This window comes from Echeneis naucrates, chromosome 15 (assembly GCF_900963305.1).
Source record: "Echeneis naucrates chromosome 15, fEcheNa1.1, whole genome shotgun sequence".
Lineage (NCBI taxonomy): Eukaryota > Metazoa > Chordata > Actinopteri > Carangiformes > Echeneidae > Echeneis > Echeneis naucrates.
The window spans coordinates 12,497,594-12,511,500 of record NC_042525.1 but is presented as its reverse complement, the minus strand read 5'-3'; the positions used below and the strand labels follow the sequence as shown (position 1 = coordinate 12,511,500).

At 42.7% G+C, this 13,907-nt stretch overlaps 1 protein-coding gene across 1 annotated transcript in view; it reads left to right on the top strand.

The window, feature by feature from the left end:
- LOC115055297 (ankyrin-3-like) overlaps nt 1-13,907 on the top strand; it is an 83,534-nt gene that overhangs the window by 25,366 nt on the left and 44,261 nt on the right. The window contains exons 2-16 of the mRNA XM_029521002.1: nt 929-1,030; nt 1,314-1,412; nt 3,323-3,421; nt 4,118-4,216; nt 5,157-5,342; nt 5,905-5,928; nt 7,644-7,742; nt 7,964-8,062; nt 8,312-8,410; nt 8,984-9,181; nt 9,264-9,362; nt 9,616-9,714; nt 9,842-9,940; nt 10,036-10,233; nt 11,916-12,014. Coding sequence (XP_029376862.1) covers nt 929-1,030; nt 1,314-1,412; nt 3,323-3,421; nt 4,118-4,216; nt 5,157-5,342; nt 5,905-5,928; nt 7,644-7,742; nt 7,964-8,062; nt 8,312-8,410; nt 8,984-9,181; nt 9,264-9,362; nt 9,616-9,714; nt 9,842-9,940; nt 10,036-10,233; nt 11,916-12,014 — 1,698 coding nt within the window. The remainder of the gene's footprint in view (nt 1-928; nt 1,031-1,313; nt 1,413-3,322; nt 3,422-4,117; nt 4,217-5,156; nt 5,343-5,904; nt 5,929-7,643; nt 7,743-7,963; nt 8,063-8,311; nt 8,411-8,983; nt 9,182-9,263; nt 9,363-9,615; nt 9,715-9,841; nt 9,941-10,035; nt 10,234-11,915; nt 12,015-13,907) is intronic.

The following is a 13,907-nucleotide window of genomic DNA, read 5'->3' as shown; positions in this document are numbered from 1 at the left end:
GTTTGCTGTGTGTCATTTCATGTCAGACCCAATATCCTGGGAGCTACCATCCACACAGGAAAGAGAAACAACCTCCCTCTCTTCTCTCCTTTTAGATCCATCTCTTTCTCTTTGTGTTGCCTACTCCCATCCCTCCTGTGCTCTCTCCGCCTCCCTTTCTCTCCCTCTCACACGCACACATACACATGGACACCATATTTGTTATAGGGGAAAAACATGCTTGCCTCATCATTTTATTTTGGTGTGCAAAGCTCTATTTTTGTAGTGGAATAAAGGACAGCCATGCAGAATAGAAGATGGTCTGCTTCTCTTCGCACAGCGACAGACTCACAGAAGTCTGTGTAGATTCAGGAGAGCATTCTGAAAGAGAGGAGGTCTCTGTCGCAGCAGTAGAGACCACCCGGTCACTGAACTTATTACCTCGGGGATTCTGAGACCTTTTGAATTCACAAAGCTGAAATAACAGTCCAGCGGGATCTGTTGGAAGGATTACTTGTTTTTTTTTTTTTTTTTTGGGGGGGGGGTTGATATGCAGTGGCTCTCTTGACTCTCTTGTGGATTTATTTTTGAGATGTTTGCATTTTTGAAGACCAGATTGATTTCACTGGGACAATGGATGCACTGTATGTGTAAATACTGGCTCTGTTTTTTCACCTGTTAAGATGTTTTTCGCTTGTCTGAGAAATTATGACAGAGTTCTACCTGGTACAGTAACACTTTGCTATTTGTGTATGCTTTCGTGGTTCTGTGTGCATAATTGTAACAGTCTGATCATTTGGTGCAGCTCATCATGTGGCCAGTGTCACACTTGACATACTAACCTCCTCTTTCTCTCTCTCATCTCTCTCTTTTTTTCCTCTCCTTCCCTTGTGCTCTCTCTTTTTTTCTGTTGTCTGCCTTTCTGTCTCTGACTTTGTTTTACCTGCAGTCTGATAGTAATGCCAGTTACCTGCGAGCTGCCCGGGCAGGGAACCTCGAAAAGGTCCTTGACTACCTCAAGTCTGGGGTTGAAATTAACATTTGCAATCAGGTGAGTTTCATATAGTTATTTGGAAACTGAAACGTTCATGCGATCATTTGTTCTCTTTGGGATTAAAGAAGATTGTTGAAGTATATTTTTTCTCCACTCATATACATGCTTACATCAAACTGCTGCCAGACTTCAAACTAAGGGCTCCAGAGCAGAATTAAAATATTTTAATGATCTACTCTATTTTTTACTTTAACCCTTCCGTCACAATGAACTGTTAAGGCAATTTGCATATTTAAGTCCATGAGCCAACCTGAATCCTCTAAATACGGTCTTTCCTCAGAATGGTCTGAATGCTCTTCACCTAGCCTCCAAGGAGGGGCATGTCGAGGTTGTTGCTGAACTGCTGAAGCTCGGAGCCGCTGTGGATGCAGCCACAAAGGTAAAGCTCAACCTGTCACCTACTGCTACCAAACTCATGCTACTGAGGACTATATGTGATCCAAAAGGAAAGATGGCTGCATAACAGCAGCTACATGCAGTTACAGTATGAGCACTGCAAGTGTGCAGCGTTCATTCCCGTTTAATATTGGATCAATATTTAATGATCCCCGTGGGGATCCCTGCTTGAAAATAGTGAGAGAGTTAAGGAAGAAAAATGTCAATATAATTCATGTCAGAATTAGACAGTTGAATGAATAAATGAACTGTACAGAGTGGAAAAAGGGGCACAAACAGCAATAGTAGCAATATTTTATGTCCTGTACCATATGATATAATTTATTGTAATACACCAGGGGAGTGTCGTCTCCTTTGAAGCATCTTTGCTCTGATGCTAAAAAGAGCTTAGAGGGAGAACCAGTGAAAACATTATCAAGATTTGCCGCCAGAGGGTTTTCACTCCTATTAAGTCTTCTCATCCAGCTTCTCTGCCACAGGCCTCAGTGCTGACATAAACACAGGACATAATAAAATATTCAGGATCAAGGAGAAAATCCCCCCAATTAAATGCCCCTCTAAATTGTGACCCTAAGGATGTTGAACAATTACTGTGAGACCTTGGGACCTTGGGGGCCTGTCCCCTCACCCCTTTTTAGCTCCTAATTTTATGCAGTCAGGGGGTAGTGCCATTGAGGATATCTAGATGTGTATGGATTTGATGCTGAGGGTAATTGTGTATCCGGCCCTGAAATGTTGGGTTGCTTCTGTTCCTTTGTTCATTAGCTCCCATAACAAATGCTGCCATTGTTTGACTGACAAAGAGAAGCTGATCTAACTCAGCTTTACTCTCTGGGCCTGCAGTTTCTGGTGTTTTATTGAATTGCCTTAGATTCATGAATATTTTGAAACACTCATTAACACTCATTGGTGGTTGTGTTGAACTGGATGGTACAAACAGTTAACGTTGCAACGGGGCCACCTAGAAATGACTGTCATATGTATCCTGCTAATTTGTTTTTCCACATAAAAGGAATGTAATTTGAAATGTTGTTCCAATGAATGAGCTGCGACAATTTTTTTTTAACAATTTTTACAATTTATTTATTTTTTTTTTAATCCATCCTTTGAATGTTTCAATATTTAACCAATGTCCAAGAATCTTGGACTAACTTTAACCAAGTGCTTTTAGTGCCTAAATATAAGCCTATAAAACTTTAATCATGCTTTAGGAGCTATGAGCAGATATAGTTTTGCAAGACTGGATATTGTTGGGAAAACAAACAAAATAAGTCGTCAGTAAACAGTTTGCATATTAAATGCATTAGGAAACTAATGCTGAGTGTTCAGAAGTTTAATGGTGTGAAAAACTGCAGTCAGCATCTAAAAAATGGAGTAGACAGGAAGAGTAAAGTTGGTCTATTTTGTGTGGAAAGGAAAAAGCACACAGTCTGATGTGTCTCACTATTTAATCAACCTTGGCCAAGTCTGCCGATCTGCACTCTACAGTACATGTGACAGATGAACATTACAACGGCACTTCAAGTAAGTAGCAGGGTCCTGCATGACATAGGCAGGAGACTGGGGTTTCACAAGGACCAACACCGCTTTATAAAAGCTTCCTTTCATCCTGCCTTTATTTATGGTAGAGGCTCACTAAGAGCCACTTACTCTATGTGTGGGTCAAGCGGCAACGGAAGTGACACATTGTTGGCAGCGCAGGCAGGAGGGATGCCAGAGCTGGAACGCGAGTGGCACAAAGGTGGGGTTGGTGTGAGGGGATTAATCGGGCCAATATGGATACTGACGGGATACGCTGTCGTGACAAACAGTCACACACACATAAAAGTGATAGCGTGGGACAGGTGTAGCACAGCTTAACACACATTCCTGTGGTTGTTCCGTGTAATCCAGAAAGGAAACACTGCTCTCCACATAGCATCACTGGCTGGCCAGACAGAAGTCGTCAAAGAGCTGGTCACTAATGGAGCCAACGTCAATGCACAGTCTCAGGTGGGTTATACACAACAGTCACACACACACACACACACATGCACAATGTCAAAATGACAGTTCATTTGCATTTGGCCTGAAAAGCCGTTGCCCTGCTGTGATACTTGAGGCTTCTTTTGGCTGAAACTGTATCGTACAGTCAATGACACTGAGGGAATCACTCAGTGCAATGATTCTCTCTGACAGTCTGGCATCCCGCCAAATGGGCCTCTGCCTCTAAAGAAAACTGCTTTCCTTGCATGTTATATTTAACTCTATCATATGAAGGTGAGAGGAGTGATTTCCAGCACTGTCCTTCTCTCCGGTAAGCCCGGAGTATTGACATACTGAAGACAAAGAGCCACAGTTTGCTATACTTACTGCAGTCAGGCACTCCTCTTAAAGACAGACAGAAATGTTAAAATGATACTTTCATTGTTCAACTTTAGCTGAGCTACACAGTAATACAGGGTTTTTAATCCTGTTGTACCTAAATCAATGGCAGAGGGGGTTCAAACTGATTAAAACGGGAGTTGGTGAATTCCAGTTTTTGGTCTTATGGGGGCCGCTCACAGTCATAGCAGCAAACAACTCAATGAAGTGATATAAACATCTCCAAAAATATCTAAAAATACCTATCCATTTGTACTGATATGCACTCTCTCACAAACAAAAACACTGAAGTGGTAATTTCTGTGTTTTGCTCCTTTAATGCAGAATGGCTTCACTCCTCTGTACATGGCAGCCCAGGAAAATCACCTGGAGGTGGTACGGTTCCTTCTGGAGAACAGCGCCAGCCAGAGTATGGCCACTGAGGTACAGTGTGTGTGTTCATAAGTGTATGTGTGCCATTTCATGCATTTTCTCTGCCTCAGTCATCTGTGGTCTTCACATCTTTTGTGCTAAGCAGCTTCATGCTTCTGCTTGTGCCTCTGTCTTCTTCCTCTCGTCTTCTCTGTCTGACATTCTTTGCCTTTTCACCATCCTTCTTGACCTGCTGCTTCTCTGCTTCCCCCCTTCCCTTTCATGAGGGACAAGGCAGAGCTTCATTGATTGGTAGTGTACGTTGGTGGGGGCAGAGCGACCTTGAGGAGGGGGACCACGCACGAGGTTTCGCTCCGCTCGCTGCCTTTCATCAATGGCTGCTGCTGCCGCCGCCATTACTGCTCTGATTTATGTTAATCAGCCTGTGGAAATCGCACACACACAAAACTACCAGTCGCCACACGTCCAAATGCACGCAGGCATGTGAACAGCTGATGGACCTAATGAAATACCCGATCCATCCTGTAGTCCACTGCTTTCTATAGATAGGCCACATGTTAGAGCAGGGGATGCCCTTCAGAGCATGCATGCTCATGGTAATAGAATGTGTTTTCACATGTGCACGCACACAGATCCTGCACTCGTGAACATAATGAATGCAAACACATATACATAGCCTGCATGTCATATAATTGCACAGTACAGAGAAGCAGACAGTATTTGAGCTTTCAGCTGAATTATGCATCATAACGTGTGGGAGATGAATAGGAACTTTTTCCACCACATCCTTTTCATTTTGTAACATTAATGTCCCATATAAAGAGGAAGCTTGGAGGTTAGTTATGAAGGCTTATATGAAACAGAAATGACAATGTTGATTTTGGTAATATTAACATAATAAGTTCTTGTTTCAGTTATAAAGTAACCTTGGATTTATTGGGGGAAAAGTAATAATTTATCGTCGGTGACTCATGTTCGCTCTCATTTGCAGGATGGCTTCACCCCTCTGGCGGTGGCCCTCCAGCAGGGCCATGACCAGGTGGTCTCCTTGCTACTGGAGAACGATACAAAGGGCAAGGTGCGACTACCTGCCCTGCACATCGCTGCCCGCAAGGATGACACCAAGGCCGCGGCCCTGCTCCTGCAGAACGACCACAATGCAGATGTTGAGTCGAAGGTGAGTGTCCCGCTCAGCTGGATCTTCAGTTAGTTGCTCCATTTTTGACTGCTTTGATTCTCTGATGAATTTCTTCTTTGATTATTAATGCATATCGTTTTCTTTGCCAGTTTCTTGCTGCCTGCTTCCCTTTTCTTGGTTGAATTAGTTTTTTGGCAGAAAGGGGGAAGTAGGAGAAGTAAATTTAGATTGTTTTTAACACATTATTAACACATTGACCTGACAGCTATAACTCTATGCTCGTAAAAGATTTGTGTGGAAAAAATAACAAATGTTCTGTATAGTAATGCTGGAAGATGATTTTAACTTAGAGAATTTATTTCTAAATTTTAAAGTCTAAAGTCTCTCTAAATCTGAATCATTTCCAGATTTCATGAATCTGATCTAAATACAATGACTTTTGTACAGTTTGTATTTTATTATTTATTTTTTTAAACATACATGATTTTTTTACTAAGCTCCTTCTCCCCTATCTCTGCTCCTCCACTTCATACCAGTGGAAGCCCCTCTGTTTTTTTCTGACTAATGTCCAATTCTCTCCTCTCTTGGCTTGATTTTGTAGATGATGGTGAATAGAACAACAGAGGTACACCGCTACTCTGTACATTACGTAGAGTCTCCATCGCAGTTCATAAAATCTCTGGGGAGAAAAAAAAAAAAGAACACTTCAGCGCTCCTGACTTGATGCAGTAGTGTTTCTGCAGCCCTTCACACATCCCACTTTTCCATTTTAACTCAATATCGTCTTCCTCTTCATCGCTTCATTCATTTAACGGATTTCCCTAGTCATACAGAGAATCAGAGTAGCGCATGTTTCACTAATACTGATTTAGTTAATCCTGTGGCTGGAGGCTAGGGCATCAAGGTTTTCTCTTGATTCCAATAGTTTCATGGTGTCAAAGGCTTAAGCTTCAACTCTTATTTTTGCCCAAATTTTGTGGGGCTGTTGACAAAACGTGTCTTTAGGTATCCTGACCCAGTCCGTCCATGAAACTGGTTAACATGATAACCAGTGCTGGCATGAAAAATGGTTATCATTCATTAAAAGGCAACAGTTTAGTCATAACCCGCATGGCAACCAAATCTCCATGAATATGTAAGACAGCCCAGCCTTCCAGCACCAGACCGCAAGCGTAATTAGTCTATTAGTTGCGCTCCTTGTTGATTTTTAGTACTTCTAATCCACAACCCCGGTACCTAAAGCATTTTGCATGGGACCAAGGCAACCAGCTATCTTTTCACTGCTTCTAAGATAACAAGGAGGCCTTCGTCACACCAAAGTCAGGTAAACGCCTTCTGGGGTGTACCTGTTTTGGTTGGCATTGTTTCTAGCTTTGGCAGGCTTGCTAGTTATCTGATATGACTTGTACAAAAACAGCTTTTTAAATCTCAGGCTTGTGCAATTTGGTAGACAAACGTGCTGATATAAGGTGGGAAAAAGCTGTTGCAGACTTTTAGAAAGATTAACCACCAAAAAAAACAAACAAAAGGAATTAGATATTAACTTTTTTGTTTCCTCTTATGACATGATGGTATATACAATATGATCAAAAAGAATATATCTTAATAATATCTTTTGAAAATTTTATTTTTTCGCAATTTTGGGCACCAAATATCAGCAGATATGCAGCTCCACAAGTCTGAGACGCCTGCTTCCCACTTGATTATTGGTTATTTGATACAGGGATTTCAGTGATTAGATCGCCTAATGTGACATTCCCTACCTCATTAAATAGATATTTCCCAGTGTCCTTTTGTTGCTGTGTCAGCTGTTGCTCACTAATCCAGGGTGTTATATTCGGGGAAATGGCTCTAATTTAAATGGACATTAGGTTCATTTGTGGGAAATATTTTCTGATTACAAGTATTAAAGTGTCGTGAGATTTCTAGTAAGTACCTTCAAAAACATCTGACAAAATTTAATTGCATCTTATGCTCAGGCCCACGTATCATAAGTGTATTTGTGTCGGTGTAATGATGAGGGATATTTCGGTTTCATAGAAGCACTCCTGGTATACTGAATTTAATCTCCTCTAGTTGTCAGCATACCATTGGCCCCATGTTTGATGCTTCAATAAAAGGACTTTAATGCCGCGCTGATGAAAAGTCAGGTGTTAGTGTAACTGTCTCCTAGTCTGATAGTGTGACTGTATATCAACCACAGGTCGTTGTAGACTGCTGTAAATCCCCAGCATCACTACTGAACTGTACATGAATGCTGTGGTTTATAGTTGATAATGTTATGTGTGTGTGTGCCTGTTTGTTTGCATGTGCGTGTTGTGCGGCTTCCCCAATCCTCAGAGTGGTTTCACCCCCCTCCACATCGCGGCTCACTATGGAAACATTAACGTGGCCACCCTTCTGCTGAACAGAGGGGCTGCTGTGGACTTCATGGCTCGGGTGAGTTTACTCTGCCATCTGCTGTTTGGGAAGAATACCAGCACAGGGGAGACACTGTAAACAATCAAAATACAATACGTTTAGCAAAATGCTTGTCTAGTACATTATAGGGATGGGGAAAAGGAAAATGGGATTGCTGCATATATCATGAAAAATTGATTTTAGCTTTTGGTCAGATTTGGCACCTGCCTCACAAGATCCATCTCTTCTTCTTTCTTCAGAATGACATCACACCACTTCACGTGGCAGCAAAAAGGGGCAACAGCAACATGGTCAAACTGCTCCTTGACAGAGGGTCCAAAATTGATGCAAAGACCAAGGTGACTCATTGGAGCCGATCCAGAAAACTATCAGGCCTTCAGAATGAAGGTTTCTCTGTCCTCTGCACGTGAAGGACCCTCGAGTTTTTTGTATGCAGGGGTGTCGTGTTCATCCAAATTTTATTCTGTGCTGACAAAGCCGCTGGTGTTTTTTCATCTGGATTTGGTGCTTGAACATTTTAGCAGCATGAAGTTTGCAAAGGAAGCTGCTCCCTGTGATTTATCTGGCCCTTGCCTCTCCTTTTTCAGGATGGCCTGACACCTCTTCACTGTGGGGCGAGGAGCGGCCACGAGCAGGTGGTAGAAATCCTACTAGATCGAGGAGCACCTATCCTATCCAAGACCAAGGTAGCTACTGGGACAATCCATTCAGGAGATACTGTTTTATTCAGAATAGGAAAGGTCACTTTTTCCTTTTCTTTTTTTTTTTTTTGCCTTCTGCTATGAAATTGAACAAAAAATAAATAATTTCACTTGAAAGAAGAGACGCTTTGTTAATGACACTGTAAAACATCGATTTTGTATGAACTAGATTTCCTAACCACACGGAACTATATGAAGTCTGTTATCCAGTCAGATAGCAGATCTGTTGTTGCTCCTGTAGTGTTGTCGCATTGTCTCCATAACGTCTGTGCGACCTCTCCAGACCTCTCCTGTCCCCGCTGCGTAGCCCCACAGTTTGACCACGCAGGACGACCAGTGTAACAAAATAGACATTGTTGTAATGACCTCGTTATAACAATGCTTCTGTGACCTTCTCAACAACTTCCTTCACAGTCTTTCTGTGCGGCGCATGGCCATGCCCTAACTTCCTCTGTCTGTCTGTCCATCTGTCTATGTGTCCGTCTGCGTTTGTGTTTGTCTCTCTCTCTTTGTGTCTCTCTCTGTCTGCCCCTCTCTCCCCCCCCCCCCCCACTATAGAATGGACTATCGCCGCTCCACATGGCCACTCAGGGGGACCATTTGAACTGTGTCCAGCTTCTGCTCCAGCATGACGTGCCAGTGGACGACGTCACCAACGACTACCTGACGGCGCTGCACGTCGCCGCCCACTGCGGTCACTACAAGGTGGCGAAGCTCATTGTGGACAAGAAGGCCAACCCAAATGCCAAGGCCCTGGTAGGGATGGAAGGATGGAAGGAGGGGTCGAATTATATGAGAACACGCTGACATTTCTTTCTCCTTGCCTGTCCATACGCAGAATGGTTTCACTCCGCTTCATATCGCCTGCAAGAAAAACAGAGTCAAAGTGATGGAGCTCTTGCTAAAACATGGAGCATCTATCCAGGCTGTCACTGAGGTACCACACCGGACTGGACTCCATTTACTCTGCTCTTCTGCCTGGCTGCCTCTTTAGGACGCAGCCTTAGAAGTTGCTTTTTTACCAGTTTGGGTATTTAAATATCCTGCTTTAAATAAGCTGCACCCGCTAATACGCATTCTAGCTTTTCCTTTTCCTTGGCTTGTTAAAAAGTAATTCAGTCCTGAGTTTTGCTCAGGATTTATATTTCTATTGAGGTTCCATTGTAATGATCAGTCCTGGTTTTCTGCAGTCTGGCCTGACACCCATCCATGTGGCAGCCTTCATGGGCCATGAGAACATCGTCAATGCTCTCACACACCACGGCGCATCACCCAACACCACCAATGTAGTGAGTGGATACTTTATGATGCAGTACTTTTTTTTTTTTTTTTTTTTTTTTTAATGGTCAGAGTTAAACTCTCACATCACTGCACACGAAAAGCTCCCACTGAGAACCATTCTTGTGTGTTCTCCAGCGTGGCGAGACCGCTCTTCACATGGCAGCCAGGGCAGGGCAGGCAGACGTAGTTCGATACCTGCTTAAGAACGGCGCCAAGGTGGAGACCAAGTCCAAGGTTAGAGCATTGAGGCTCAATATCAATCACTGTGTTGGGGTAAAAATATAAACAGTAAAAAAGAGGGCCCAAAGTCACTTTTTCCTTCCCTGCAGGATGACCAGACCGCGTTGCACATCTCCAGTCGGCTTGGGAAAACTGACATTGTCCAGCAGCTGCTGCAGTGTGGCGCCTCTGCCAATGCTGCCACCACCTCAGGCTACACCCCCCTTCACCTGGCTGCCCGTGAAGGACACCAAGATGTTGCTGCCATGCTGCTGGAGAATGGAGCCTCACTCTCCTCTTCAACCAAGGTGAGTCGGTTTGAGGGACTTATGTGAGTGCACAACATGATAAAGTTTACATCCATCCATCCATCTTCTACCGCTTTCCCGTTTCTGGGTCACGGGGTGCTGGAGCCAATCCCAGCTAACATTCCAGGCAAGGGGCAGGGTCGCCTTGGACAGGTCGCCAGTCCATCACAGGGCCAACACACAAAGACACACAGAGACCAACAACCACTCACACTCGCAGTCAGGCCTACGGACAATTTAGAGACACCAGTTAACCGAAACATGATGTCTTTGGATGGTGGGAGGAAACCGGAGTACCCAGAGGAAACCCACGCAGACACAGGGAGAACATGCAAACAGAAAGGGCCCGGGACCTGCGACCTTCTCATTGTGGGGCGACCAATACATAAAGTTTACAGTTTCTTTTTTTCCACATGACAGCACCCGACCTTAACACAGACAAGTAGATCTGGAGAATCCAGCATCACAGTATCGATCATTTCAATTTTATTTCAGTGCCACATTTCTCCACTAGTGGGCAAAGCCTCAGTGTCCAATAGGCTCCTACCCTGTTTATTTTTTGAATTATCGGCTCCCGATGGATGCAATCCACACAACAAAAGCATCCATGGCCTGCCCAAAACAAGTTAACATAACCCATTCATCATAAGTTCATTCACATCAGTTTTACTGTGTTCATGTTAAGGATGGTGGTACTGTTGATGCTAGCACATACGCTTTCATGCTAGGTTTATTTTTTATTTCAACACGAAACACATGGCCAGATATTGTTATTTTCTTTTCCCATGAATGGTACAGTACAAGGGCAAAAAGAGAAATAGAGTTGACTCAATGGAATTGGTTTGTGCATGTGTGATGTTGCTGGGGGGGGGGGCTTCTTCCAAGGTGACCTCTGTCAGTGAAAGAGATTAATGAAGAGGAAAATGCTCACTCTTCTCTCTTTCATACACACAGCATCTTTTGGGACATCCAGACACCGGAGCCGTACAAACAAATGATGTCATAGCAACTTGGGAAGGGGATTACAAATTGTTTACGTCACAGATGCATATCTGAAGCGTCTTCATTTGACATTTCCAATTCTGACCACCAACACGGTTATAAACTGTATGATAACTGACTGGAAACAGTCAATTAGGTGATGTGCTTCAGAGCGTGGAGTGAGAATCTGTGGGAGTCCCATATGACTCTGGAAACTATGACCTAATGTCTTTAAATATCTTCACATACACACAGGAAGGGAGCCAAGATTAGCATGATCATATTATACAATATCCATTTCTAGATCTGATCTAAGCCTTTTGTTTTGATTCTCATGGTTTTAAATAACTTAAAACTTTCTTTTGCTCTATTCTTGTGTTTTGTTAGCAATGCACAAACCATACAAATATGCGATCATCCAAAATCTAATTAACTTATTTTTAACATAACCTTTCACATTTACATTTACATTTTTTGATTTTTTTAAGTTCTTATTGTATGAATAACTTAGATGTGCTCTTTTCGAATATGTGAGAAACTATGCTGTTATGAAGAGCAGCCTGACCCCAGGCCAGCCATGGCTGACCTAAAACATTTCAAACATCCACTTCCTGTTTGTATATCTATGTCTACTCTGTCCTTTCGATGCTCTCCACCATTGGCATTCATTTTGTTGATGTTTCTTACCTTGTTTTCCACAGAAAGGGTTCAGTCCCCTTCATGTGGCTGCAAAGTATGGCAAAATGGAGGTGGCTAGTCTCCTCCTGCAGAAGAGAGCGGCACCTGATGCTGCTGGGAAGGTAAGATGTTTGAAAAGAGAGAGATCTGCTGCACACTTCAAACGCATCAGAGATTGTATGTTTATCTTGTGTGACGTGTTGCTGCGGAAAAAAACATGAGCTGTCTGAGGAGGTGTAGATGACACTGAGAAAACTGAAGGCCATAGGTGTATACATCATCGCTAGCAGCAAGGTGTGTCTCAGTTACCAGTAATCTAATTCTCCGAGATTCCTCGTCAGACAGCCAACAAACGAAGCCATTTAGATTCTGTGTGAATTTATCATTCAGGAAGTCTTTCAGTTGTCTGCCATTATCCAACCTCTCTCTCGGAGAGTAAACAGAGCCTTTTCAAGTCGTATCTTCTGAGCTGCAGCTGGCCGAGTGGTGGTCATGTTTAGGGATGGATCCCAAGACAACACAGCCAGCAGATGCTTGTCCTGTTGCAAAAACCTCCTGGGCAGATTATCTTTTATTACCCTGATGACATGCATTCATTCCACCTCCACATGCGCCCTTTTATACACACAAACACGCACACACACACACACACACACACACACTCATATTGGCACACTTAACACAGGCCTACTGGCAATGATTATAATGTTAGCTAGCCGTGTGTTGTCTGTGCCACCATCTGAGAGCATTTAACATAATGGCAGTCAGGTATGATAATGAAACTTCCACACTGCCTGTTGGTGGCATGCTAAAATCAGTCCCATTGTAACTCTGAGCCTAAACGCAGGCCTTAATGGCACTGATTTTCTTTACAGATGAGGAGAAAGACAACAGATAAAGGAACTTAATTGCTTTCTTCATATTTTCACCGAAGAACGCTTTGACTCAAATGATTGGCATTGGAAGAAGTGTCCAGAATACATCCTGGTAATCTCTTCAGCTGTTATAATGTTAAGTTAAAGAGCAATTTCCAAGAAAGTGTTTGTTGAATGAGTGCAACATTCCAGTGGCTCAGCAAACATCCTGCTGACTCAGTGCCGGTTGTGTGTTGTGTGCGTGGAGGGCTTTGGGTTTAGTTCAGTAGCATTAGCTGACAGCTCTCGGAGAAAAGAGTAAAAAGAGGTATAAAGATTTGAAACAAACTGAAAAATTTCTCAGTTTCTCAGTTTCCATTTGACATTTGAGCTTTCTCGCGGAGAGTTTGACTTCATACTTCCAAGTATTTGTTCATTTAGAGATTCCTTCAGGAAGTAAAAGATGAAGATGCAATGAAAGAGTTTTTAACAAGGTCATTAATCAATATCTACATAGAAGCCTTCCAGACGCATTATTACCATAAGCATCTTATTGTTATGCAGGAAAACAAGTCTGCAGGGGGTCTTTACACCAAGTGAATAACAGTCAAAGTTGCTTCTTCTGCTCCTAGCACTTAAAATACTACCACTCCTACTGCTGCTGAACACATTATTGTGTGGTAAAGCGTCACATCATTGTTGTCTTGGGAAAACCATGTATCTCCATTTCTTTTTGGTGCTACTTTTTAGTGGGGAAAAAAAAGATTAAAGAGGACCCCCGGTGATTTTACACATCAAAGTCTGTTTACAGGATTTGGGGCACAGAGCTTCCTCTGTGAAAAAGTTGTGGAGAGTCTTTGGGGATTACAGGGTTCCATTACGGTAAATTAAGATCCAAATTTGATGATAAAGTTTAATGGATTTTTTGCTTCTGCTGCATCAGTTTTGATCCTCTTGATCTTTTGTCTGTCAGACATTATTACAGAAGTGCAACGCAACATCAGTAAAGTACTGTTTGTTATAAGTATAAGTGTTAAAAAAAAAACTTTCTTGAGCAAAATAAACTCTTTATTTATTTTTAAAAGTTTATGAGAAGTTTACATTTTGGAGATACGTTTCAGTGGACAGCAGTGACGCACTAATCTCCTCTCTTTTGTAACA